The sequence below is a fragment of the Poecilia reticulata genome, chromosome 16 (genome assembly GCF_904066995.2).
Source record: "Poecilia reticulata chromosome 16, P_reticulata-male-v2, whole genome shotgun sequence".
Taxonomy (NCBI): Eukaryota; Metazoa; Chordata; class Actinopteri; order Cyprinodontiformes; family Poeciliidae; genus Poecilia; species Poecilia reticulata.
The window spans coordinates 13,550,275-13,577,430 of NC_088845.1; the positions used below are offsets into that span (position 1 = coordinate 13,550,275).

Below are 27,156 nucleotides of genomic sequence, written 5' to 3' on the forward strand. Positions count from 1 at the left end.
ATGGTAGAGCATAATGCCATATATTGAAAATACAATCATAATGTATAAAAAAAATCTGCATACCAGGCTGTAAAAACAAAAACTGACCATATAAATACAATAATTGAAAGTTGTTATTACACATATTTTAAAAATCCTAATGTTACTCAAGGTTTTCCCCAGAAAACTTGCTAAGGCCAGTGGTATAGTGCTCAGAAAATCATCATAATTAACAGAAATTAAGGCTCGAAAACATCAATCTAACTGATAATGTTTCATTTTGTGAATTGATTAAATAAATGAAGTTTTTAACAATGGTGTAATTTACTGAATTGCTCTGTGTTGGTGTATATATCTATTTTTATTTTTACCTGAGTTGAAAGGCGATGGTTTGCAGTCTGTGCAGCTCTCTTGGCAGTGAGACAGCAGCTCTGGCGGAGCGAGGACCGGCTCGGCAACGACCGTCATCATGGTAACAGGAACACTGTGTTTGACTGCAACGACATTTACAAAAATCAGACAATTCAGCCTCGAACATGCCGATAACAATCTGATCAGATAGTTCATATTAACTGCAGTGCATCTGATTTTCTAAATAAAACAAGGAAGAAGTTTGCTGAATGCACCTTAGGTGGCGCTATAACTCCAGCACTGAGGCGCTCAGCATCATTAGTCATTTAGCTCAGAGTTAAACCTGCTGATGCAGATTAAACGACAAACAAGCGAGAAACAAACGTGACAAAAATCGATGCCGTCAGATTGTTCTGAAATTGAGCCACCTTTCATTGCATTAATCGTCTTTATCCAAACGATGTACTTCTTTGGGAAAAAAAATACAATCTCAGCTTGAACGCTGTGATATTTTGAAGAAAATTATTGTTTTAACAGAGTCCGCGTTTTAGAGCAATGCACGTGAAATTTAAATCCCTCTCTGCATGCGGATCATTTTAATTGAGAGCTAAACAAAGACATTAAAATATGGTTTTATGGTTGTGGGTTTTCTGTGACTTTTTACCGAGGCAGAGTCAGACACACGGGTGTGCTTTCTTGTCATCTCTTTGGTGAAACTGGTTCTGAACGCTTACGGGAACTGCACCCCAGGCTTTCTGTTCACGAGGCTTACGAGGGGTTTGCATCCGGTGGCGAACCCCCTGAAGTTACGGGTAACGCGTCTCCTCCTGATTGTCAACAAGGAAACATTTTCACAGTTTTTTTTTTTTTTTTTTTTACTTGCAGCGGAGGCTTTTCTTTACAATGCAAATTACTTTATCTGTGAGACGTGCTTGCTGTTCCAGAAGATTTATTCTCTAATTTAAAAAAAAAAAGTCTTGAGGAAGGTAATCGGATGATTAGGTCGATCTTTCCACTATACATATGTTCATCCCCACACAGTCAGCTCTGAGCTTCATGAGCGATCGCTTAACTCGAATCATTCACTTTGGAAACAGTGTGCGTCTACATTCTACATAACTCATTCATGGTTTTCTCCACAGACGTGAACCTACACACACCTGAGACTTCGTCTTTTTTTTATTTCCTTTTGTCACATTGACGCACGTGCCCTGAAACTTCCCCCTTAATAAGGGGTTAGACTGCGTCACCTTCAAATAAAAAAAAAAAAAGTACCTGTCCGAGGTGATTACTTTATAGAACATGCTCAAAAGTAACCCAGCTTCCGGTGACTCAATGTTAAACCGATACTACAAGTTTAGACGCTGTTTTCACCACCGGTTTGCTTTTAAACACACACTTGTATTGCAGAGGTTTTCCTTTTTCAGGAAGGTTTCTGTAACCTTTGAGTCAAAACAGCAGTCTCGCACACTCAGCGTGGAAAAATTACAACACCAATATGTAATCGTGTATCTATAGCAACACAGAAACAAGCATGGCTTTAAGACTTTAGGTCTCGGCTACGTGGCTAAAATCAGGTTCTCTTTTCCTCTCGCCGTCTGGTTTCAGTGAGAGGAAACAACTCGGAGATAAATTAAGTTGACAATCTAAACACGCCGATTGCAGTGTGATTCATTCACCGCATCTACTGTAAAGATGATGCCGACAGTGTTTATCGACACTCCAAGTAAAAGTGTCAAAAACTCAACAATGCAATGTAAACTCTGCCCAGTCTTAACCAGGATTGTCTTGCAGATGAGATGTTTGGTTTCTCTTTGTTGTTCATTTCATTACTGTTTGAGTTCATTCCTTTGTGTTAGTTTCTTTAATTATTCTTGTGTTCTGCTCTTTGCACACATTGCATTTTGTTTTCTTAGATCGGTATTGACCTTTTCGCTTGTTTTGAAGTTTTATAGTTCAGCTTCTCTGTGTTAATTGTTCATCTTTCCTTAAATACGCCTAATGTCATTTTCCATGTAATTCCTGGAGTTTTAATTGTTTTTAAAAGGTCTGCTCTTCTCTGCCTGACTATTATTTGAGTTCCCTTATACAAGGGATAAAGAGTGTCGAGTTGTGAAATAGTTAGTTTAACAAAATCCTCGACCCTGAAACGAGTGACATCCATTACAAAGGCCTAAAAAACTTAACTAAAACATTTTTTGTGTACATTTTGCATAAAAGTCACTTCCTCTTTCCCTTCTTTCTAAATATGGCATGACATGGAGGTCCATTTCTATTAGTCGCTCTTCAAGATTGAAAAGACAGGAGAACATGCCATTTAATTAAAGCAGATGATTAGTTTCATAAGTCAGGGGAAACAGCTAAACTCCATTTCTACTGTCACAGCAACAACTTCAGTTTTTATGCACATCTTTACTTTTGGGGAAAACCATCAATAATGGAGCTTTTTCCATCAATTTGACCATCTATTTAAATGTATTTTGACGTTTGTTTTCGTGTGTGTGTGTGGTTAGCTTGAGCGGCATTGCCCTGATTCCGGTGTGTGAACTAAATGGTGACATCAAGGGAATTATTTAAAAAATGTTGCAATAAAGAATTGCAGGAAACTCAAATGTTTCCAGCAAATGTAGGTTGTGTAATGACACATCGTGATACTTTCCTGCTAAATTAATGCTTAGTTTCTCAGATTTTACAAGATAAAATAAAAACACTAAGCCATGATTTTGAAAAGAGATAAATTATAATTTTTACATTGTGATTTGTGTCGAGAGAAAAAAGTTTTGTAATAAAACTTCAAATTAGACAAGATTGATTAAAATATACTTGTTATTATCAAAGCCTACTAAATAAATATCTAATTTTCCTGCTAAAGTAATTGTAAAATATCCGCTCTGCAGGTACATTATTTTTATATTATATGCATGAATTAAATTATTAACAACAATTTGCTCAATAATGCCAAAAAAGTGAGGCAGCTCATTTATCCACATTTCTGGTCTCAATAAAAATATTTTCTATTCAGCAGATTAATATAAAAGCTGTTTGTTTGGAAAAAAATATGCTAAGTGACTCTGCAACGATTAGGTGAAATAACACTGAACTAAACTCAGAAGTTTCTTTTTTAAGTGGGTTTTTGAAAGTTCATTTAAGGAAATTGTATTTTATTAGAAATATGTTTTGAGTTGCTCTAACCAAATGACCTTAAGTCGTCCTTAAAACTATTCTTTATGTTTTTATGTGTACAAAAAGGCCCATTGACGGGTTGGTATTACATTTACTTTGGGCTATAATTGTAAGACTGAACAGCATTTGACATTTTTAACCATTGCCCAAAAAAATAAGATTAAAAGGTTTTTTTTTAAGGAACACAAATATGTAAATTTGCATCTTGACAAATTTTTCGTTAATAAACAGAAATTCTCAGAATCTCCTCGAGTAAAACTGAAACTGATATGACACTGTAATGAGGAGGAAATTTTGTATTTCTGCAATTTCTCCTAAAGAAGCCTTTGAAGATATCTACCGACAGACAGGTTGAATCATGTGGAAAGCACAGACATGCAGAGATACAAAAAAAACAAGAAGTGTGCATCAGTGAACCTTATCAGCAGCTGTCCTTACGGCGTCTGATAAGAGCAGCGAGATCCACTTTGATTGAAACCACAGAGGATGAGACAAAAGCCTCCTATTCCAGTATGGCCACAGAGTACGACCACAGAGATTAAATGGAAAATAAGCAAATAGTGTCAGCCAAAAAACAATAGGTAACACCATTATGCCACATACGTAGGCCTGCCATCTCAGTATGAGTTGGCTGCCTGTGAAGTGTGCGTCACATCATACCAAAGAACTGTGTCAAGCTAAAACTGTACAGGATGTGGTTTCCCCCTTGAGCTCGTCATCTTCGTTGAGCCTTTCTTTTACTTAACACATCTGAGTTCAGCAGCTTTATCTGCTGGATCTGCTGCTTCTGTGCAACATCTAGCAGAACATAACTCGGAGGTAAAACCTTAAAGTTCTGTTGATGTAAGAAAATGTGTGATCAAAATGTAATTTCCCGTAACCACAGCTATATGACCTTCAACTGTGCGACTTCAAAGCAAATGAGTCTCACTGCAGGTTCTGCGATCGAGCAGCTCTCCTCTTTAGATTTATTTTTAACCAGCGTGTAAAGAGACAAACGACAATAAATCCCACCCACATAGGTGTCGTTTTGTACTCACCTGGTCTATAGGATCTGCGCTTTGCTCTCCAGAAGATGAACGCAGCCACGACCAAAATAGTCAAAACAAGTCCGGCCCACAGGCATGCAGGCAGGATCCAGCAACACTCTGATTCACAGAGAGGGAACACAACATGCGTGTTAGCGTCGTTAAGGTTACGTAACAATTTACGTCAGAGTAGTGGCTTAACTTCAGGGAAAGATGGAGTGTGGGAGAGCTGGTCTCCAGTCATCATTATTTGACATTTTCTTGAATTAATCACCAGCAACAGACAAATAAACAAAGGAGGTTGAATGCTTTCTCATGTCTCAAAGTACAATTACTGGGAAAAACAAAAACCTACAAAGCTCCACGCAACTTATCTCACTGAATGCAAAGACAAATAAAGAAATTAGATTTTTTTTCTTTGCATCACCTTCCTCTGAAACATGTTGAAAAATTCAACTTTTAATTTGAGTACATGTTTTTTATGTACTTTCCAAGATGACCAAAGTCAGTGAACCTGTATTTTCTGTTTCCCCAGTTTATAATTATGACTAGAAGCAGCTGTAGCCCGTATTCAAAGATTAGTCTAAATTATTCTGAACTAAACTCAATTAGCTAATTCACTGATTAGACCATGGACCAAAAGACTGTTACCTCTGTGGTAGTGCGAAGACGATTTACGTATTAAGTCATGTTTGGTTTTTGTGGCTGTGGTATGGTGCCCCTTGCAAAATTGTTTTTTTTTTTTTCTTCTTTCTTTTATTTACCAGTTTTAAGATTAGAGAAGAAGTCAAGTAACAAAGATGAGAAAGAAAATCATTACAATCTAAAATAAAAAACATACATCAACAATAAAGTTGACATGCAACAGCCTTACTTTGCATAAATGAGCTTGAAACTTTACACTTCGTATTAAGATTTAATAAATAATTTTTTTTAGCCTATAAACGTCCTGTGGATGCACATTTTTATAAAACTTTGAGAAGAGCACAAATTTTCATTCCACCTTTTCTTCAATTGTATTATTTCACTTTATTTTCAATATTTTTACTTTAATTGCGAAACAGAATTTCTCAATGGAAGAGAAAAATATCCACCATTCTTTTTTCCCTCCATGTGACCCTAATACCACGTCAAAGTCATTCTACAAAATGGGAAAGGCAGGAGAACATAGGATTTGATTAGGACAGACGCGCCTTGATCTCTTTAAGTGATTAAATGTCGGAGAAACTGCAAGAAACTTGTCAACATCTACAGTCAACGCAACAATCAAAATGCTTGAAACATGAGAAACAGCAACAAAGGTGATACGTCTGCAGAACTAATTATTCTAATAGCTACAAGTTTCAGTGTTTTAATTGCCTAAAAACATTTGGATATTTGTAATTCCCTTCATGTATAAAATTTTATCTGTTTATGGGAAATACAGATATATTATCATAGCATTTTGTTACAGCTTACAAAGATAAATACACTTAACAGTTTAGAAAATAAAAAAGTCCCCTGGGCATGGGATTTCCACATGTCTTAGAGTCTAAAAACAAAAGAAGAGACGTGTGACTGACATCCAGTTGAGTTTCAATTTCAATAAATTTAATTAAATGTGGGCACAGTGAGAACACAGAGAGGAAGAAGATAGTTTTTCTCTATTTTTAAGGAGTAATTTGATCTCTTCTAATGTAACATAAATATGATTTAAAATAAATACATAAACCAAAAACTGAAGTATAGACATTTTTTTATAAGCCTGCTGCTTTAATGTTAAATTGAACATAGTTTCAGATTTTTTCATAACTTTCGTCCAAAAACCTGAGTTACTACAATTTAATTTGTTAAACTACAGAAAAGTAATTGCTGGGATGCACGAATACATAAATTTGGGCCGATGTTTATATCTGATATTAATACAGCTGTTATGTCAGTATTTAGCAATATTTTATTTTATTCGATTACTTGGTTAATCGTCAGAATAATCAATAGATTACTTGATTATTAAAATACTCAATTACAACAGCTCTGGTCAGCTCTGTACAGTCACAGCCAGCCATTTGTTGCGACTCAGATGGTAGTAAATTTATTTTCCGGTCTGTCCATAAACGCTAAGCATCAGCTACAGCTGCCCACTGTGGTCAGTCTATATCTGCGTGAGTCTCTGCTCCATCTGTATACATACATACACCCGCCGCGCCCTGAACCAGGCAGCAGAAACAAAGGCTGTCGTACTCCATGGAGGGCGCCAAACATTTCAAGTTTAAGGCTGTGCCTCCCCATAAACACATTCATATTTAACACAACTCCAATCACAGCCTTCAGTAAGCTTTCAGACATTTCAAACTCTGCCCTTCACCCACACACGATATGTTTTAAATTCTTTTACAATAAAGAATATTATTTTTGCATTCAGTCTTACTCCATACATGTGATTTCACCCTTCAAAATCAAAGGGCTTTATCTCTTGTAAGAGACAAGCAAACTGCAACCACTGCATAAAATGGTTTCCCCTCTATGCCACTTCCACTTCCTCTCCTAATTCAAGCTCAACCGGATCCCTGAGAGTCACATCCGCTAAGCCCTACGACATCACATTTCAAACATGTTAGTCAAAAATAATGCACAAAATGTCTCAATCTAAAGGGGTGGACCTACGAGATTCACAGTCTTGACAGATGGCATCCGTTGTTTTGGTTCCTGGAGTTTTCAGCTGTAGTCTGAAGGCCTCACACCTGAAAGAAATAATAAAGGAATTAATTATTGATTTATTCTCAAAGTGAATTATAACTTCATCCAACTAATGAAATATTTCCTACATTGCATACTTTAACATTTTAGGATGTAGTAGAGCTCAGAACAGAATTGATTATGTTCAAAGCCTGTAACACACTCCTTCCAAGGTGTATACAAAAGTGGTTCAAAATTAAGGAAACAAACTATGAATTAGCAGAGAAGGATTTATTTTAAAATCTTTATCCTTTATTTTAAAAACTAAAGATGAGGACAAATATCAAAAACAATTGTACTTCAGTTAAAGGGTTTCAGAAATAACTGTAAGGAGTTAAAACAGTGTTTTTCTCTCTCTAAGCAAATAAAATGTATAAAAGTCATTCGATGAACAGATACAAAAAGGTTTGGTTATGTTTCTTTTATTAAATACTCAGCTGAAATTCAAAACACACTGGGACGATTCTGCTGCTTTGATTTGGTTGCTACTTTATGAAAATCCTCTACACTTTTTTTCGTTCTACACTGTGTTCTTTCCATTAACAGAAATTTAAATGTTGTTTTTCTGCTTTGAGTGTGTAACCTGGAGATTTACTTGCGCTGTGCCGTTTTTACCAGTAAACATTCAGCTTTGTTGACATGATGAGAAACTAAAAGGGACTCAGACTTGCCTGAAATGTGGTTGACAAGGTGAGAAGGAATCTGTGACGTTGCTGAAGGTTCCTTCTTCACACGGAGCGCAGACTGTGTCATTTGTAGAAGTAGCTGCGAAAAGAAGTCGAAGGCAGAGCCGTCTTGTTTTTTTAGTTATTACACACAGGGATGAGAATCTCTGCAAGAGAGCAGGCTGATCTGTTTTGAAACTTACGGTTATTTTTGACTCCTTCACCCACAGGGCACTTAGTCCAGGCCTCGCAGTGATCAGTGTTTTTACGGTAGAAGAAACCTGGGTCACACTCACAAACAGTGTCCTTCTTATCTGTGCAGATGCTCTTTGTTCGACTGTTTTTAACTGTAAGGTTGAAAAAGAGAGATTTTCTCCTGTTAATTTGTGATTTGAAGGTGTTTAAAGCCAGTCTGTTTGTGTGTGTGTGCGTGTGTGTGTGCGTGTGTGTGTGTTTGTGTGGGTGTTTAGGTTACAGTTGAAACTGTCTGCACTAAAACTTATCACCAGACAGCTTCCTCCCTTTATTTTCACACTGTAGATACTTTCAAGTTAGCTTAAGGAGAAAATGGTCCACTGTTGCTAAGTGAGTGGTGTAAAAAAAAAAACTGCTGGCAACCATACCGATTTCTTCTGTTTGTCCTATATTTGGTCACATTTAAGTGTTTCAGATCATTTAACAAACTAACCTGGGTAAATAAAAAAAAACTTTTCCAAAAATAAATGTATGTACCAAGGGAAGAAGTTATCCAAAACCATAGTTTATAATTATAGGTGATTTCATCAATCAAGAAATCACCTATAAACGGGACCTTTCTGACAACATGAAGTAGGCTAAAAGATCTCAAAAGGCAAAACATCATACTCCGATTTGAATAAGAAAATGTTTAAGAACGGAAGAGAAGGAAAGTCATTCACTTTAATGAGTCTGGAAACAGTTACAAAGCCGTTTGGGAACCAGAGTGAGCGACTTTATCCACAAATGGAGAAAACATGGAACAGTGGTGAAGCTGCCCAGCCTACAGAAATCCCTCCATGAGAGCATCAATGTTAAACATCCAGGATGCTAAACAACGGAGGCCCAAAACACATCTACAACTTTAGATGCCTCAAGAACTTCAGGTATTGATCTGGGACAGACGGGACAAAAGTGAGGAAGTGTGCGTCCTGCATTGTAAACCAACAATTTTTCAGAATAAACAGCATACCAGCCATCTTTATCTGCCGTCTTTCTTGTCTCAGGATGACTTGTTTCGACTGAAATCATAAATTCTACTTGCAAGCAAAAATAAATAAACTCTGAAGGAGACAATAAGTTCATGACCTTAACACACTTGGTTTAAGTCAGGAGTCTGCAACCTGTGACTCTTTGGCCCCTCTACTGTGGCTCTTAAAAACTAAGGCATGTTTTTGATCATAATACCAATACGAAAAAGTGGTATTATGATCAAACCTTTTTTTTGCGGCTGCAGACTAATTTCATTTTGTAGTGTTGATGGCAAAAGTGCCTCTTTGAATTGAAATGGTTGCTGACCCCTGAACTAGGAGTTCACCTCTGAGAACCCACAGCAGAAAAAAAAATAAGTGAAAGTTTTGGCATGGCCTAGTCAAAGTCTTTGTGACCTTAAACAAGTAATTCAATCCATCAAATGTAGCTGAATAAAATAATGCTGCGAGGAAGTAGAGTTAAAATTCCTCCATGACCATTTTATTAACTTTTTTTTCTTTTTTTAATCTAATAGTAACATTTGTTTGATATGAAACATTGAAAAAAGGCAAACAGAAGAAATCGGTAAAGAGCCATTGTTTTCTCCCAGCACAGAAATAAGGCTGAGCTGGTTGTAGTTTATAAGGGTTATAAACAAAAGAGCAAGAGATAAATGATTCACATTTGTACGTTTTCTGAATGTTTGTGACTTACCGCAGGGACGACAGGAAAAGCATCTCTTCCGGTAGTTCGGGGTCTCTGTGAAAGTCCCGTTAGAACACGGTTTACACTTTGTGCGTTCTCTGTCGTTGCAATCTTTCTCTACGAACATTCCTGTATAAAGTGGAAAGAAGCAGGGATGTTACAACTGAAACAAACTTTGTTTTTGTTTTTAAGATTTCTACGAAGTGGTTTGTGAAACAGAGAACAAACTGAGACGTTCACTGACCTGCAGGACATTCATCGCATTTCCCGCTCTGCTTCCCCTTGTCTTCACTGGTTGCCATCAGTAGCACATTTGATCACAGTCTTCCTCTTGTGTGTAGAAGTTCAAGCTTTGGGTTTCCAGCCACCGTCTCTGGTGAAACTCTGCGTCTCTCTGACTCGCTCACGCTCCTCTCTCTGTCATGTAAGTTCTGGCTTTGGCAGCAGATTTCTTTTCCCTCCCTGCTTTTTCTGATCCTACACAATGGAAAGCCCCGTTGACCCTCATCTGCCGTTTTCCCCTCCGTCTCTACGTCTTTCTGTGTCGGTCCTCGTTTCCTTCCGGTCCTGGTTCTCTCTCTCTCTCTCTCTCTCTCTGGCGGTGTGAACGCTGTGTGTGTGTTTCCGCAGCTATAAACCCAAAGGTACGCCTAGCGCTGTGTGATACAATGAGACATTTCCTCTCTCTGTATACACTCATTTCTTTTTGCTTTGTCTCTATTGCTATCAACAAACCTTTGTCAAAGCAGAGCTGGAGCGCCGCAGAGATCAAACTTCAAGGCCAGGTGGTTTTCCTGTCACCCTATTTTCCCCCCCGATTTTTGCCTTGTTACAGTAAATATGCAGCCTGTTGAAAAATGGATTTGCTTTTCTGTCATACTGAGCTATTTCTGATCCTCAAACAAATCCTAATATCAAATGAAAAGTAGTTTTCAAGTGACAAATTGAATTTACTGATGGAGAAAAAAGTAATTAACACTGAAACATAACTTTGTGCCACCATTGGCAGCGACAGCTGTCATTAAGTCTTTAAGGCTTAACACTGGAAATGACTCTTTTACATCGCTGTGGAGGAACTTCAGCCAAATCTTCTTTGTAGATTTTTTCCTAATTTAGCCACATTTAGGGTGCTAAAGTTCTGAAGTTTGACTAGGCCACTTCAAAATATAAATTTTGACTTTCGGAGGTAAACCTGCTACTATGATTTGGATTGTTGTCCTTCGCACAATCCAACCCAATCTGCTCAAAGTCACAATGGTTCTTTCCTCTTTGGTTTCTTCCCTCAAACGGCCTTGAGGATCATCAGTTGTTTTCTTGTCAGATGGTCCTTTTGTGTTGTTTTTTTGTCAGCTGTAGTTTTACCTTTGTCCCATCATAGTATTGAATCAAACACACAAACACTTTTAAACAATTCAACCTTGTCTTCCTCTTTTGTAAAAACAATGGTAATAGATATAGGAAGACTTTTTATTCAGATTAATAACCCCATGAAACAGCAATTAATCACGATTAGTCACTGTGCTTGAATTTTAAGTTCAGTTTCTCAGGTTTTCACGTTAAAAGAAGTAATTTTGTTTTAAATGTTTTAAACTAGCTGTTCCACTTCTTTGGCAGAAGAATAATTCACTGTTGCAGTACGTACATACTACCTTGGTTTTACTGAAACATCCATTGCTTTGTTTTTTAAATCAAATTTGCTGCTGAGCACTCTAATCTTTCTAATCTTTACATCACGTTTGCCACTCTGCATTGTTGACCGCAGTACAAGACTGCATACGCGTGTGTACATATATGTACACACACACATATATATATTTATATACATACATGTGTGTTTTTTGTCAGACTTTCTTAGCTAATAGCACAGTGTGTTGCTTTTTTTTGTCTTTTAGCTTACTTCATGTTGGCAGACAGATTCTACTTAAATTATTTCTAGATTCGATGTGCTTGGTGGCCGTCAGGACTGAGCACGTTTGGCGAAATTGAGCTCAGTTCAAAGTTCATTTACAATTTAACGATGTGAATAGATCAAATTCTTGCTTGAAAGTAGAAGTGCTTTTAGTTTTTTGTAAAGACATAAGAGGACATTTAAGGGGGGTTGTGCTTTCACATCACTTTACAAACACAGCTGTACATAAATAGATTCATAAATGCTTACCGGTGCAACTTATAACCGAGAGAGGAAGAGGGGACTGGAGGGGGGTGAGAACAGAGAGTAAATTAATGAGGGAAAAAAGGAAGAAGGAAGACAGACGGTTCATATGAGGATCGTGCTGCCATGTTCAGATTAAGGTGGGTTTTTTTTTATTTTTATAAATCCAAATAACATGTCTAACATGTGCTAATCAGCACTTTAATTGTGTTTTTTGTGCGTCTTTCTGTGTTTCTCTGTCAGAATATACAAAAGTAATGAAAATGCTCAGCAAAAAAAACTCTTCAATCACTCGATTTACAGTTTTTGGCAGTGACTAATGGAGTCCTAATTTAATTAATGGAGTTATTGACTCCTGCAAAAACTTGTGCTAATGCATAGTTGGCCAATTTTTCAGCTACTGTTGTGATATTTAACCATTCAAGTTGCCTGATTCTGAGTGTTATTGTCTTGAAAGATGCCAGGAATGATAACTACACCTTAGAAGTAAACGTAGCAATGTGGATCATAAGGCTGTTTGTCTGAACTACACTTTCCTGCGTAAGAAAGAGTGATTCGTCATGGACATGACTGTTCCTCTGACCTTTTCATTGTATTTGCATTGATTTATAGATGGCTAAACAGTGATAGCAGCTCTTCCATACTGGGTTTTGTTGATATTGAGTTGGCAACACGGAGACTCTTTAGATATGTAGTTCTTCTTTTTCTTCACAGTGTGTTTTCAACCTCTGCTAAGCTTCGGTTGAGCACTTCCTGAAATTAACTTTTTCTTTGTAACTAGCATGTCAACATGACATTCAACACTGTTCCTCCTGAAATGCTCCACAGATCAAATTCAAAGCAAAGACGAAAAGTCGTACAGTTTGATACAGATACGCAGGTCTGCACACACACAAAAATGCAACGGCATCAAATAATTACCAAACGTCAGCATTTTGCAAACAGACACTATTTTGCAATTTTTTAAAGTTTCTCCCATTAGCTTTACACAGTGGACCCACTAAACTTAAAGAACATGATAGAGCCATTATTCCTGCATGCTAACATTGCTAAACATGTTGAGTGGTGAATTATTAATGAAAGATGACAGAGAAAGGAGCTTAAATCATCTCGTTGGAGCTATTAAATTATCATTGATATTCTTTACAGTTTCAGCTTAAGAAATGAGAAAAGCTTCAAAAATGTCTACATTTATACATTTACAAGTTGCGTGTTACGTGAAGACTCAACCTTTGTTCATCCCTTCAGTTCAGAAATCTGTCTGAATGATTCATTGGTCTAATGTACCGAACAGTCAGGAAAAGACCATGACAAATATTTTAGAGAAATATTGATCGGGAACATTTTGGAAGCAATGATTGACTCAAGAGTTTTGGACAACAAAATGATGCGTCCAGTAGAGGCTCTGTATTCACAGAGATATGAACCACAGCCGGCTATTATTATTTAAAATCTACAAATAGTTAAGAAGGAGAAGGCTTATAACTGCACATTTAAAGAGTTCAAACACTAAATTTACCTGAGTTTACATTAATACACAGAGTGGAATCTGTCTCAACTGTACTTTAACAGCCTACATTAAAGTCTTCCTCCTGGGGACCAACCAATCAGCATCAAGGGAAATGAAAGCAGCTCCTGGATTGGCTGCTTTGCAAACACAAGCCAATAACCTGCCAAGCAGTTACTTATGTTTCGAGAACTGCATTTTCTGTCAAATATTTTAGGCCTGTCACAATAATACATTTTGCTGTATGATAAATTTACGGTGGCCGACAGGTGCAAATGCGCAGCAACAGAGAAAACATGCAAACAAAAAAAAAGACGCGCACAAATGAAATGCAGTAAACATAAAAATAGACGCAAACAAAAAGCAAATAAAATGCAGCAAACAAAAAAAGAGACGCAAACAAAAATGAATACAACCACAATTGAAATGCAGCAAACAAAAAAGAGAGACGCAAGCAAAAAAGAATACAACCACAAATGAAATGCAGCAAACAAAAGAAAAGATGCAAACAAAAAGTGCTGAAAACCGGAAGTGCTCCAGACCACTAGAGGGAGTCGAACAAAAAACAGCTGTGTCCAAATTTAGGGTCTGCATCCTTTAAAACGGGTGTTCAGAAAAGCAGCAATGGCGGCAAAATTATTTTTGCTGTATTACGCTTAAAATTACACTAAATGATTTTTTTACAATGTTTTTAGGCGAGAATGTAGATGTATAGATCTCAAATATCTGCTCGGTTCATCAATAAATCACTTAGTTAGAATATTGCTCCGACTTTTTCGGAGATGTCTGCTCCCGCTGCATTAGCAGTTAGCTCCCCTCCCAGCTGTCAGCTGGCCGGGCGCTACATGTTTGGTACACCGAGAGAGAACCCATGTCTCCCAGCAAATTGTTTTAAAAACTCCCGATAGTTTTCCCCTATGAGTGAAGGTGAAACACAGATATTAAGCCAGGTAATAGCTGTAAATTTTTTTGGTTCACTAAAGTATTTAATTTATTCCTGAGCAAATGGGTTTGACTGATTAAAACTAAGCCTTGCTGCATTTCATTTGTTTGCGTCTTTTTTTGTTCCTCTGGCAAAAAGCATTTCATTTGCTTTTTGTTTGTGTCTCTCTTTTTTGTTTGCTGCATTTTATTTGGTTTTTGTTTGCGTCTATTGCGTGTCTTTTTTTTGTATGCATGTTTTCTCTGTTGCTGCGCATTTGCACCTGTCGGCCACCAATTGTCCCACAAGTTATTGCGATAAACGATAATATTGTTGCTTTGAGAATATTGTCAAGTATGACGGTAATGGCATTATAACGCAAAGATACACATTCACAAAGAACAATAAACTTAGAATTGTAATGAACATTTAACACTAGAACTGGAAAACATTTTAAATATCCCAAATAAATAAACAACAAAAACAATAAATAAAATCATCAAAAAAAAGACTAATTTAGACCAAAGCACCAGACTGAAGACTTCACTCATCCAGTTTTTGGTAGAATAAGGGAAAGAAAAGAAAAACCGTAAATGATGCAAGTGGAAATAATTGAGCTTGTTTTCATTTATTATGCAATTAACTGATTTATTACTTATTGCTCTAAAATCCATGAATGTTCAAATTGTCTGTGATTAATCTGGAGTTACATTTAACAGAAAAGCCCGTTCTTCGGCAGGTGCCCACTGTTTACCAAACTTTCACTGAAACTCATGGTTTAAAATAACATCATGTTCATTTTTTATTATCTCTAATATATAGATTTTGTAATGAAGATATTCCCTTTGTAACATTTGCACATACTTTCAGTCTCTTTCTTCTGCTGCTGCCCTGCTCCTCGTATTCCACGCTGTTGGGATGGGTGGAGTCTCCTGGCTATCCCATGGGATATTTGCCTCACACCAGTTTAAACTGGACCAGGTGCGCGCCCAAAGGCCAAACCGTCTCCATCAAGCTGATCCACATGGACCTGGAGAACAGCCAAGACTGTGAAAATGATGCTGTGAAGGTCGGATGAATGATGCTTTCACCTGTTACTGCAGCAAACTGGTGTGAATAACTAGATAAGTAGTTTTGTCTGTCGTGTTTACTCCCAGATCTCGTCAAACGGGAACCTGATTGCTCTTCTGTGTGGGAAAAGAGACTATGAGGAGCTTCAGGAGTCGGTGAATCCGCTGCTGTTCTCCTCCGCTGGCGGCTGCCTCACTCTTCTGTTTCACTCCGATTACTCCAACACCAAGAGACACACTGGCTTCAGAGGGTTTTACACGCTTCAAGGTGAGAACGAGACACAAACAAACCGAACTTCAGCAAATGTTTTCAGCTTGTTTCATGTCCAGTTCAGGCGACCTGTTGCATTTCAGAAAAAGGTCAGGTTTATTTTTAGACAATGAGTAACCGCTGCCAAAACTGAACTGGAAACGGTTTTGTTGCAAATGTAAAATAGTTCATGTGTACTCTACTTTTTCATTTTCATCATGTAAATACCTCAGAACAATGAGGGGAATGATGGCTCACATTTTCCATTTCACAGTTAAATACTTTTCCACAGTGAGATTTCTACATTTTGGCTGGAAATTTGCCCCATTTCAGATTTCTTCTGTTCATGTATTTCAGTAACTCCACTCACTAAATAAAACAAATTAGATTATTTACAAAATAGCTCATGTTTTAAAGTCGATATTTCTGTAATTGTGATGATTTCCTGCTTTATAACACTGAAGAATATATTATTACAACCAATAAAAAGTGGGCTTTCTGAAAGAATGTCTAATACTTAAAACTTATTTTCAAAAAGTGCTTTTTTATTATTTTGGTATTAAATAAATTTAAAAAAGCTTTTAATCTAACAAATGTTAGATTAAAAGCACAAATGTGCCTCATGCGAATCAACTTTTAAATTAGAATGTTTCTGCTTATAAAACTAATTTTAAGATCAGCCAAAGATAACCTGAGTACCGTATTTTCTGCACTATAAGGCACACTGGATTATAAGGCGCACCTTCAATGAATGGCCTATTTTAAAACTTTTATTATATATAAGGCACATAGAATAGACGCTACAGTTAGGGTTGCCACCCGTCACGTACAAATGTGGATGTGTAATGATAAAGAAATGGTCCCCGAGTACTTTATATAGTAGGCTGCCCCAGTCGTTGTTTCACTCACGGTGTTGGTGTTGCGATATTGTGCCCAACTGCTTTCTGGATAACACAGACCAACCGACACGCTGCCGCCGCAGTCTCTGTCTCTCTTCCCCGCCCGCAGGGAAGAAAGTCAGAACCTTCTCCTCAGCGACTGGGCCGGGGCGTGGCCGGACGATGGTCACCCTTCTCGGTTCGCGCACAGCATGTTCGTAGAGAACGTGGTGCTAAATGATCTGCAGCATCAGGTCCGTAGGTAGATAGGTCAGTCAAACTTTATCAACAAACCAGCATTCTGACAACTATCCCAGCATGCACCGCGCGCTTCTTCTTCTACGGTCAAAATGAAACCGGCGGCTGCTTACTGTAGTTGCTAGACCTGTTGTGTCGCAATATTGGTCCATATATAAGGCGCACTGTCAGCTTTTGAGGAAATTGAAGGTTTTTAGGTGTGCCTTGTAGTGCGGAAAATACGGTAAATGGAAAAAGCAGCTACCAAATACTCATTTTATTTACTTTGAAAAATAAATCCAAAACCAACCGGGCCTCCTGAGAAAAAGTAAATCCTTCCTAACAGCAAAAACATTACAGATTTGTTATATTTCGATGAGTCTCTGACATCGTTGTGACGGAAATTTGTCCCAGTGTTGTTTGACTTTGACAATCCAGAGGAATATTGAATATAGTAGGAATTTTGCTGAATGAAAAACCTGAATATATAGACGTTCTCTTTTTTATATTGCAGAATATTGGAGGATAAATTAAGTCTGGAAGCTAAAATATTTGTAATTATGTAATTATTCGTAGAAAATGGTAGAAGTACATTTCATAACTTTCCAGGCTTTAAGACAGAGTAGGAACCATGTTCAAATGGATTGTGGTGATTTTATTGTTATCTAGTCAGTCAAAAAGAGAAATAAATTCTGGGGCCTTTCCACTTTAGTCTGTTTTTCACCTAAATCTAACAGTTGGAGCACAAAGGACGGACATTACATAAAATTCCAGAAAGTGTTTTTCACAGTCAGACGACCAAAAGAAATGTTAGTATTTATTAACTAAATACTTTATCAAAGTATTTAGTTAATACTTTGACAAACACATTTTAAAGATGTTCAGGGTCTTTTATTTTACTTTGCAGACTTTAATGAGTGTGAGGACGAGCAAATCAACAAATGCACACAGTTTTGCCACAACTTCGTCGGAGGCTACTATTGCTCCTGTCGTCATGGTTACCACCTGGACGAGGACAAACACACTTGCACGGGTAAGGGCGACATTTTCTGACTTCTTGGCAGGTCACACGCGACGAATGACGAATGGAGGAGGACAAAACCGAAACACGAAGTGAGAACTGGAAATAGGAGAAGCAGAAGTGGTCAGTCTGGAAGAAGCGGAGGCCGATCTTAGTCAGGTCTAATCGTGCTGGCAAAGTGATGAGCAGCTTGAGAATGAACTCGTCTCATCCTAAATGCAGTGGGCTGCGCTGAGGACCTGTCAGGGCTGAAAAGAGGAGACGTATCCAGTCCTTCCTGGCCTGGAGAGTACGCAGAAAATGTCAACTGCAAATACACACTGTCTGTGGAGGACAACCTCCAGCTGGAGCTGCACTTCTCCGAGGGTTTCGATGTGGAGCAAAGCCCTGAGGGAAACTGCGTGGATGAGCTGAGGGTGAGGATCGAGTCACGGTACTCAAAAATCCCAGGAAGGTGTTTTTTTTATTTTTATTAAAGCTTTACTCCCTGGACAGTAAAAATAAAAAAAGAGGAAGTTGAGACTGAAGTGTTGAAAACTTGGATTAAACAACCAGAGGACATCCTGTTTGATGAGCCAGTGTTTGACTTCTTTTTTTTTTTTTTACTAGTTTCATTCTTATAGGTTTTTACTATTCTATCACTATTGATTCGCAGATTTGGACATCACTAAAAATAAAATTTACCTCACAATACATATGAGATTGCACCAGTGAAGATGCTGCTTGCCAACAGCATATGAAGCAATAGGCATTTCACCTTCCTAAGCTTCATTTCCTCTTTAATATTTTAGATTTGTGCTACAAAAAGATAGCCTGGTTTCCAACAAATTATTTGGAGTTACGTTCCACAGGAAAATCCACAAATACGATAAACTAGGCTCTGACTAGTACTAACCTATTAAATTATGAAACTCTATAGGGTAAAATAGTGAGCAAATAAAATGTAAATAATATAAAATATGTTTTATACCTTTACTATGACTCTCACATTTGCTTGGGCTTCATTGTAGAGTTAAACTCACTTCTCACTGTGGTCAATTTCCTCTGAACAGACGGTAGCTTGAAATGATGCATCACTCTAGGATATTGTGGTTACCATGATGGTTAGGTTTTGGAGTCTGAAAAAATCCATTTACCATCAACGACCCTCACACCATCACACCTACACGGTTGTCTTTTACAGAGACAACCGCAGTTTCAGATACCATCATTTCACCCTCAGTGAACCTTACAAAATCGTGAAAGCTGAAAGTTTGACACATCAGACCAAAGTCCAGATTTAAAGGGATTTTTTATACAAACATGAAGTTCAGATTTCTAAGCAGCAGCAGCAGCTCTGACTTGAGGGACTCCAGCACATGGTTTACTTTAGAACTGTGAGGTTGCTAATTTGAGGTCAATGATGTTGCAGTATTCAGTGCAACTTTAATGCACCTGCCTCTGAAACAAAACAAAGCTAGTTCAAGTGAACAGAGTGCAAAACTGTCACAAAGATCATCTGCAAGAAGTGTTTTGTTTTCCCCACTGAAAACATATTTGTGACGTTTTACATGTTATAAGGTTTAATAGTACTGCGTATGTGCATGCTTTATCAGGTGCTTCAGAGTGTTATATTTTAAGACATGCACTGTGCTGATGTGTTTGACAGATTGAGACCCACTCTGAGACTCTGGGTCCATTCTGTGGTAACAAACCCCCACATTCTCCTCTTCTCACTCACTCGAGCCACATCCAGATCCATTTCACCTCCGACGGGTCTGGGACCAACAAGGGCTTTAATATCCACTTCAAGACCAGAGGTAATGCAGCTTCTTTTTAATACAGTTCCTCTCTACCCTCCTAAAAATGGATCTCTAGTATCTCTAAAATCACTGCTCTTCCCTGCAGATAAGGTCTGTCGACCTGTGACCTCAAACTCAAATACGACTCCTCTGAAACAAGAATATCACTGGGGAGAATCAGTGACTGTAACTTGTGATCTCGGCTATGTTGCAGATTCAGTGAGTCCTCAAATCACACTGGGTTACAAAAGAATATTTTTTGGAAGTTGTCTTTGTTTTTTCACCTGAATTAGGACTATTTTGCACAAATGAATCCAAAAGTGACATCCTTATTTCTCAGTCAGGTTTTTATTCTAATCCGATCTTCTGACAGATGGCATTTTTGTGACACTATCGGTTCATTTATGTTAATATTTCTCATCCAAAAAAGGTTCTAGGAGAAACAAATTGTTTTCTAACATAGTGTATTAATTAAGTGATCCAAACTTGGATTTCTGTAAGTTGAGTAACAAACACTGATAAGGGTTAGTGCATGTAAATTGAACATTACGTCTTCATTGTGCAAAATGAAGGGCATGAACCTCCGTTTCTAACGCTTGGCATGCTCAGCAGCAGGGATATCTCTCTTCAGAGTAATCAGCCATCATGACTGCATCCCAGCATCCCAATCTAAAATGTAGCGTACTTCAGAAAGTTGAACAAAACCAATGTGATTTTTTTGGATTCAGCGCATCAAAATTACCCTAAAACAGTTGGAAAAACCCCAGACAACTTTTTGGCTGTTGACCAGAGTAAAGTTTGCATGGATTTGTGCAAACCCAAGGCTGACGTTAAGTTAATGAAGTTCTCGTTTTGTGAAACAGGCCTCTGACGGTCTATTGAAACGGTATGACACAACCTGCCAGAGCAATGGTTTATGGGCTCCCATGTACCCCTGTGAAAGTGAGTGTGACTAAAACCAATCTGAACATTTTCTTATTCATTTGAAACGTACTGCCGCTTTGCGTGGTAATTTTTGTTTCTCGCTCTAGTTGTGGATTGTGGTTGGCCGGATCTTGGCCGTGGCGGCATCCTTCAGCTGGTGAATCCAGATGATCAAAACACAAAGTATGGCAGCCAGATCCAGTTTTACTGCACTTCAAAGTTCTACAAACTGGAAGGAAATGGTGATTACACGACTCTCCCACACTGTGGCACATTTGCTGTTGCTCGTTTTTAAACAATGTGCCTCATTACACCTTTCAGATACAAGCACTTGTAACGCCGATGGCGAGTGGACCGGGATGCCAAAATGCAATGAAGGTAGGGGGAATGCCTGCTTGACTATTTCTTTACTAAATCACTCAATTCGCTTTACTGATCACTTTTGTGCATTTCAGTTTGTGGAATGCCAGAAACGTCAAGCACAGGCAGAATTTTGGGAGGAAAAGCGGCATTGCTGGGAGAAATACCGTGGCAGCTTTTCATAACAACTCCAAAGTTCGGAGGAGCATCGCTGATAAACGATCAGTGGGCCGTCACAGCAGCACACGTTGTGAATGACATCCCAAAAGAATCAGTTCAACTCTACGGTGGACTGATAGATGCAACAACTACAGGAACTGATGTATCTCCCATTCCAATTGAAAAAATCATAGTGCATCCCAGCTACAGAGGAGCCTCACTACAAACAAATTATGATAATGATATAGCTCTGATAAAATTCACGTCCAGAGTGAAGCTTGGCCCAAACCTGCTGCCTATTTGCTTGCCAGAAGTAAACAGAGGTGTGATGGAGGGAGAACAAGGCACAGTGTCTGGCTGGGGGGCTATATTTCAGGATAATAGTTGGAGTCGTACATCAGACGTCTTACAATACGTTGACATTCCTGTCTTCCCCGTCTCTAAGTGTAGGAACACACCTTCCCTTTCTAACAAAGCCATGACTTTTACTAACAACATGTTCTGCGCTGGAGGCAAAGGGACAGACAGTTGCAAGGGAGACAGTGGCAGCCCTTTTGTTTCACCCATGTTGTCTTCAGGCATAGGGCCCCATTATCTGATTGGCATTGTGTCATGGGGATCTCCCTGTGTGAGGGGTGGTGCAACAGGTGACAAGAAGGGTTATTACACCAAGGTGGAGAATTATGTCAACTGGATTAACGAGATCAAGAAAAATGAAGCACAGAGTTAAAAAAACAACAACAACCAACACTCAATCACAATTAATAACCATCTATCAGAGCTGATCAAATTATTGAAACTAACCAATTTTTACAAATTCTTGAAATCAAATATTCAAACATTGACATAAAATCAATAACGACATTTAAGAAGATGGTACCAAATACAGTGCTTCATATCTGTAGTAAAAGAAGTGTTCACAAATCATCTAAAGACTTGAACCATTTTACATGCTAACCTGCTTTGCTTATGTGTGACTTAATCCATACTCACAAATCTATATCATGAGTATATTCTCTACATTGATAAATTTATCACAATGCTTTGTAATATATGTCAGAGTTACATGTTATAAAGTTTATAAATGCCAATAAATAATACATTTTATGGTGTTGTTTTCAGTGACATTGTTTTCATTATTACTGCCTGAGCATGAGGCTAGTTTCTGGATCTGAGGTTTTAAACATGTTATGTTGAAACCAGCTAAACTCTTCTGTCACATTGTTCATGTTTAAAAGTCAGAGGATGGACCTTCACATTAAGAATGAATCTGAAACCTACCACTAAATTCATTAGTTTTGAATTCTACATTTTACAAAAGGTTACAGTAGTTGTTTTTTTTAATTGCTAACACAAACTCGCTGGAGGCCCCCCACCGGCTTCAGATCTCTGCCTGGACACAGAGAATAAGGGTGGGATTAAACTAAGCAAATGCACAAAGAAAGACACCACAATTTAGACATGAACAAGTGCTAAAATTAGGTTATCCCCAACCTTGGACATATACATTCATTAAAAATAAGTGCTTTAATTGAGTAATCTAAAAAAAACAAAAAAACAAAGCTGCTACCTGCAGCAAGGCCAGAGGCCACACAGAACAAACAATATAAAAATAACCCAAAGTAAACAAATTTAACAAAACAAAAGCAGAAAACTAAGCAAACAAAGCAGCAGGGTCTCCACCGTGATGCAGCAGCTCTTTGTCTGAAATGAAATTACAGATTAATAGGTGATTTTGGAAAATGGCAGAGGAAGCCATTGTCATCACGACCAGAGAGCTCCTTCCGGCCCAACAACAGCAGGAAGATCATCTTGCCAGTACTTTCTATATATGAATACTTGTCATATTTTTGTGCTTTTGAGCTGCATGTGTGCAATAAAAAGTACAGATGAACTTGGGAGGGTAAATTACGGCCCACCCAGAACCACGCAGGAAACTCCAGGCAGTTTCTAAATTTAAACAATATGAGTTAACCAACTTGTCATATTTCAGGTCTTATACAGGAGAAACATTACTCACTGATGTTAGAGTTATGACCACTGCAAGCCAACCAAGCCACCTTCTTACTGAGGTGTGACCGTGTGCAGGCATACAGAAGAAAGTCTCATTTTACACCCATTAGGAGTTAATGGGGGACCAGGTGTCAGTGGCGCAAAAAGTGGGTATGCAGGGTATGCAACGCATAGGGGCGCAGCACCAGAGGGGGCGCCAAAACCCCGTCTGGAGGGGGCGGCGCGCCGATGATTGTTTTCCCATACACTTCGGCGCGTGTAACGCTCCTTCACCTCGCGCACATAACGAGGTAAATGTAGCGAGTTTTACCCTTCACGTATCGTCGCCTCGGGGGGAGAGCGTCGCTCCTTCACCCTGACGATCCTTCCCTCGGGAGGTTGGGTGGTGGGGGGCGCCGATCTATGTTTTCGCATCCACCTGAATAATGTGTAGTTGCGCCACTGCCATCAGCAAAACTCCCCCAGGAGGAATATCACTCTTCCCATTAAGCTTTCTCCATCTCACTTTGGGTTTGTCACCGGCGACACATTCACCATCTAATTTCACATCCCACTTCCTCACTCCCTGCTCCAGTCACACTGATATCACATTTTCTCTCCATTTATCATAATATTAAACAGTTAAGATGGAGTTTCGTCTCATCCTGGGCGCCAGGCCTGAGGAAACCCAGCAGTAGAAGCAGAAAGTGTTCTCAGCCCGCTTCAAGGTCTTTCACACCTCAGATTCCCAGTGATTTCACCAACTACATTATTTATGTTTACCTGCTGGATTATTTTCCAAGGTTACACGTAACTTTTTCAGAGCTAAACCTTTAGGCTCAGTAGGTAGAGAAGTGTTGGTGGTTTTTGCTATGCAGAGGTGGATCTACATCCGCCGCCCTCAGATTTTATGTCCTTGAAATTATACTTAGAAAAATGAATTGCTTGTTTGATCAGAAGCTTCTTATTGCCTTGAAATTAAATATTAATTCATCAAATATATGACTGTAGTTGGGAGTTTGAAGTTCAAAATATTTACTAAAAAGTCCATCGAAGTTGGGATTTTGACTGGGAAAAATTGTGACATGCATAAAATCCTTACATGTCATAAAAATACAACTTTTTATTTGCACTTGTGATCGTTTGCATTTCTTTAAATGCTTCACACACACGGCTCTATGCAAAAATGTGGAAAAATGCATTGTAATTGGCACATATCGTTAATAACTGAGCTCGTCAAGCAGTAAGTCCCACCTCTTTGCAGACATGGAACTGGAACATGGTGAAATCGTATTCACATTGCAACTTCAAAATTAATCTGAACATGACATAAATAGCTGCTGGAATCTGTTCTTTCACTGCAGTACTGCTAATTTCTTGCATTGCACATAATATTTCTCCTGAGTGCAACTACAGCCATCCCAAGTACCACCAGTGGTACATGCACCACAGCTTGAGAACCACGAATGTAAACAGTTAGCAATCCCTAGTGTAAGTTCATTTGTAGTCTTATAACTTATTAAGAAATGAATAATAGGCATACAGTTTCTGAACTCTTTAGAAGAAAGGAGAAGTACAGAAACAGTAAGAAAAGCAAACTCATGCCTCGTTTTGTGTCAAGTCATCGTACATCAAGACCACAATCTGTCCGTCCGGGATGCCATTCCTGTTGACAATCTGGTAGGCAGTGGTGTGAAGTAACGAAGTACAAGTACTTCGCTACTTCACACCGGTTGTTTCAGTTGTGCTGGGCTGTGGGGCAACTCAAAGGCTAAAGCACTTCATACCTGGTGGTGATGGTAAAACACCAATAAGTTACAGTATTTACTGATCCTCTGAAAAAAAAAAAAAAGGAAAAACCGAAGACGGGCCGACAATATTCGTAGTTTGGAGCAGAGGTTGCGCTACAGTTTTTTTGTTGTCCGTCAAAGAAAAAAAATCATATATATATATATATATATATATATATATATATATATATATATATATATATATATATATATATATTTAGTTTGGTCTATCTATCGACTAGATAGATGTGCGCGCACACATTATAAATTTTGCCCCCCCAGAGGTAGTCCTGGCCTCCCCTTGGCCCCCCCAACTTTAAAAGTCTAGCTCCGCCACTGTTTCCAAGCCCAAATGAGGAACTTCATGTTCAAGAACGAGCCCAAAAAACCGCAACCCGCGACTCATTACGTTTGCTAGCGACGTTAAAAAAAAACAAGCCCAAAGTAACTTATAATAATCGGACTTGACAGAAACTCAAAATAGTTCTTGATTTTCCAGCAACAAAATGCGCATCTCCCTCCTCTGTCCATTGTTCATGTTTCTCATCAACTGATCAGCTGATAAATGTAGCGTAGAAACGGCGGTCGCTCCCCAAGATGCGCAGAGAAAATATAATGACATTACTAAAGAAAATAGTAACGCGCATGATTTGGATAAGTAACTTTTATCTGATTGCTGGATTTGGAATAGTAACGCCTTAGATTACTCATTACTGAAAAAGAAGTGGTCAGATAAGACAAAGTGACGAGGTAGCACAGATCGTCAGAACACTTGCATGCCGATTACGTCATTGCTCTGCATGTATTTCTGTGCTGATGCGTCATAGTTTGTGATGTCACAAGCGCTTTGTTATGTAACACATATATAACTCCTGTTGATAAAATTCTACCTCATTACAAGTCAGTTCGAGGAGAAGAGGATCTCGTTTAATCTAGGAAAATGGCGCTGATGAATTCAATAAGAGCAGATCTCCATGTCTTAGTGGATGACCTTGCAATTCCCGCGATTGAGGAATATTACCAACAAATCCCAGAGGAAGATTGGGACGATTTGACTTTGGAATATGAGGACATCAGAGAGAACACCGAACATCTTTTGAATTATCTGACAGATGTCTTTTCAGATGTGGTTTTAGACCTGGTTGAGAACCAGGGATTTACATATCAGGACTTGAAAGCCACATTTGATAATATTGTTTCTCAGGCCTTCGCCCAGGCCATGGGTATTGAGAAGAATATAAAAGATGAGTGTACAGAGGTATTAAACATGCTTTTTATAAAGCATATCATATCGATGGTGACATCTCCCTCAGATGACCAGGACCCCAACGAGTGGCTCAAGGTGGGGTTAGAATTTAGATCTCTGGTGAATCCTGTCATCTGGTTCGTCCAGGAACTGAGAGCAATGAGGAAATCACTCGAGGAAGAGCGAAAAGACGCGGTACACCTTTTTGTACAGTTGTTGATATCTCAAGGAATCAAGAAGTCAAAGAAACGTTGGAGTCTTAGCTACCTGAGAGAGACACATGATCGCATTGTCGACCAAATCTGGGCTGAATTTGAGGGACGGCAATACAAAATCCAGCAGAAATGGATTCCTGCCCTAAGTAAAAAGGTTTTTAGGGATATCACTAAACGCTGCGGGTCTGCTGGATGGGTGCTGTCCTTCATAAAGAAAGAGGAGGTCGACGATGCGATCGTGTGGTGTCTAGAAAGTCACCTAAAAAAGCACCAGAAAAAGAGAGCCAGCTTTGTTTCAAGGTTTTTTTCTGGTGCTGTTAATGCCGTGAGATGCCATTTCTCTCAGTTAGGGCCAATAGTGTCTTGTCTCTCTGTGCCTCCGTCAAAAATGGACCGATGATGCTTTTCTGTGCTTATGTTGATTCCGGACCCAAGAAGCCTCCCCATGCCACATCCGATTCCAGCGACAAGGATCTCTTAGCCCTCCGCTTGTCCCAGGGCTTCCAGCTTGTGCCGTTCCAGTGAGCCAGAGTCTCCAGCTGTCGAGCCTTCAGCTGTCGAGCCTTCAGATGTCGAGCCTTCAGTTGTCGAGCCTTCAGTTGTCGAGCTTTCAGTTGTCAAGCCATCAGTTGAAGATCCTTCAGATGTCGAGCCTTCAGTTGTCGAACCTTCAGTTGTCGAACCTTCAGTTGTCGAGCCTTCAGATGTCCATCCTTCAGTTGTCGAGCCTTCAGTTGTCGAGCCTTCAGACGTCGAACCTTAAGTTGTCGAGCTTTCAGCTGTCCATCCTTCAGCTGTCCATCCTTCAGTTGTCCATCCT

General features: G+C 38.8%; 1 protein-coding gene across 2 annotated transcripts; it reads left to right on the plus strand.

The window, feature by feature from the left end:
- Window positions 1–345: 345 nt before the first annotated feature.
- On the plus strand, window positions 346–22,200 carry c1s.2 (complement component 1, s subcomponent .2). 2 transcript variants are annotated; one of them, XM_008431428.3, is made up of 11 exons: window positions 346–451; window positions 15,284–15,482; window positions 15,571–15,751; window positions 17,756–17,881; window positions 18,092–18,285; window positions 19,518–19,668; window positions 19,757–19,869; window positions 20,514–20,592; window positions 20,682–20,816; window positions 20,896–20,952; window positions 21,030–22,200. In XM_008431428.3, exons 1-11 carry the CDS (start codon window positions 366–368, stop codon window positions 21,821–21,823), a joined length of 2,115 nt encoding a protein of 704 aa, XP_008429650.1. In that variant the 5' UTR covers window positions 346–365; the 3' UTR covers window positions 21,824–22,200. The 2 variants fall into 2 exon arrangements, with proteins under 2 accessions (XP_008429650.1, XP_008429651.1); XM_008431429.3 differs by lacking the exon at window positions 346–451 and adding an exon at window positions 10,119–12,124.
- Window positions 22,201–27,156: the final 4,956 nt, after the last annotated feature.

Excerpts from the sequence above, each read along its gene's own strand:
- c1s.2 (XM_008431428.3), top strand. The coding sequence starts at position 366 with ATGGTTTGCAGTCTGTGCAGCTCTCTTGGCAGTGAGACAGCAGCTCTG. Across the intron at positions 17,882-18,091 it reads GGACAAACACACTTGCACGG|TGGGCTGCGCTGAGGACCTG; the intron begins GTAAGGGCGACA and ends TCCTAAATGCAG. Across the intron at positions 19,870-20,513 it reads TCGGCTATGTTGCAGATTCA|GCCTCTGACGGTCTATTGAA; the intron begins GTGAGTCCTCAA and ends TTTGTGAAACAG.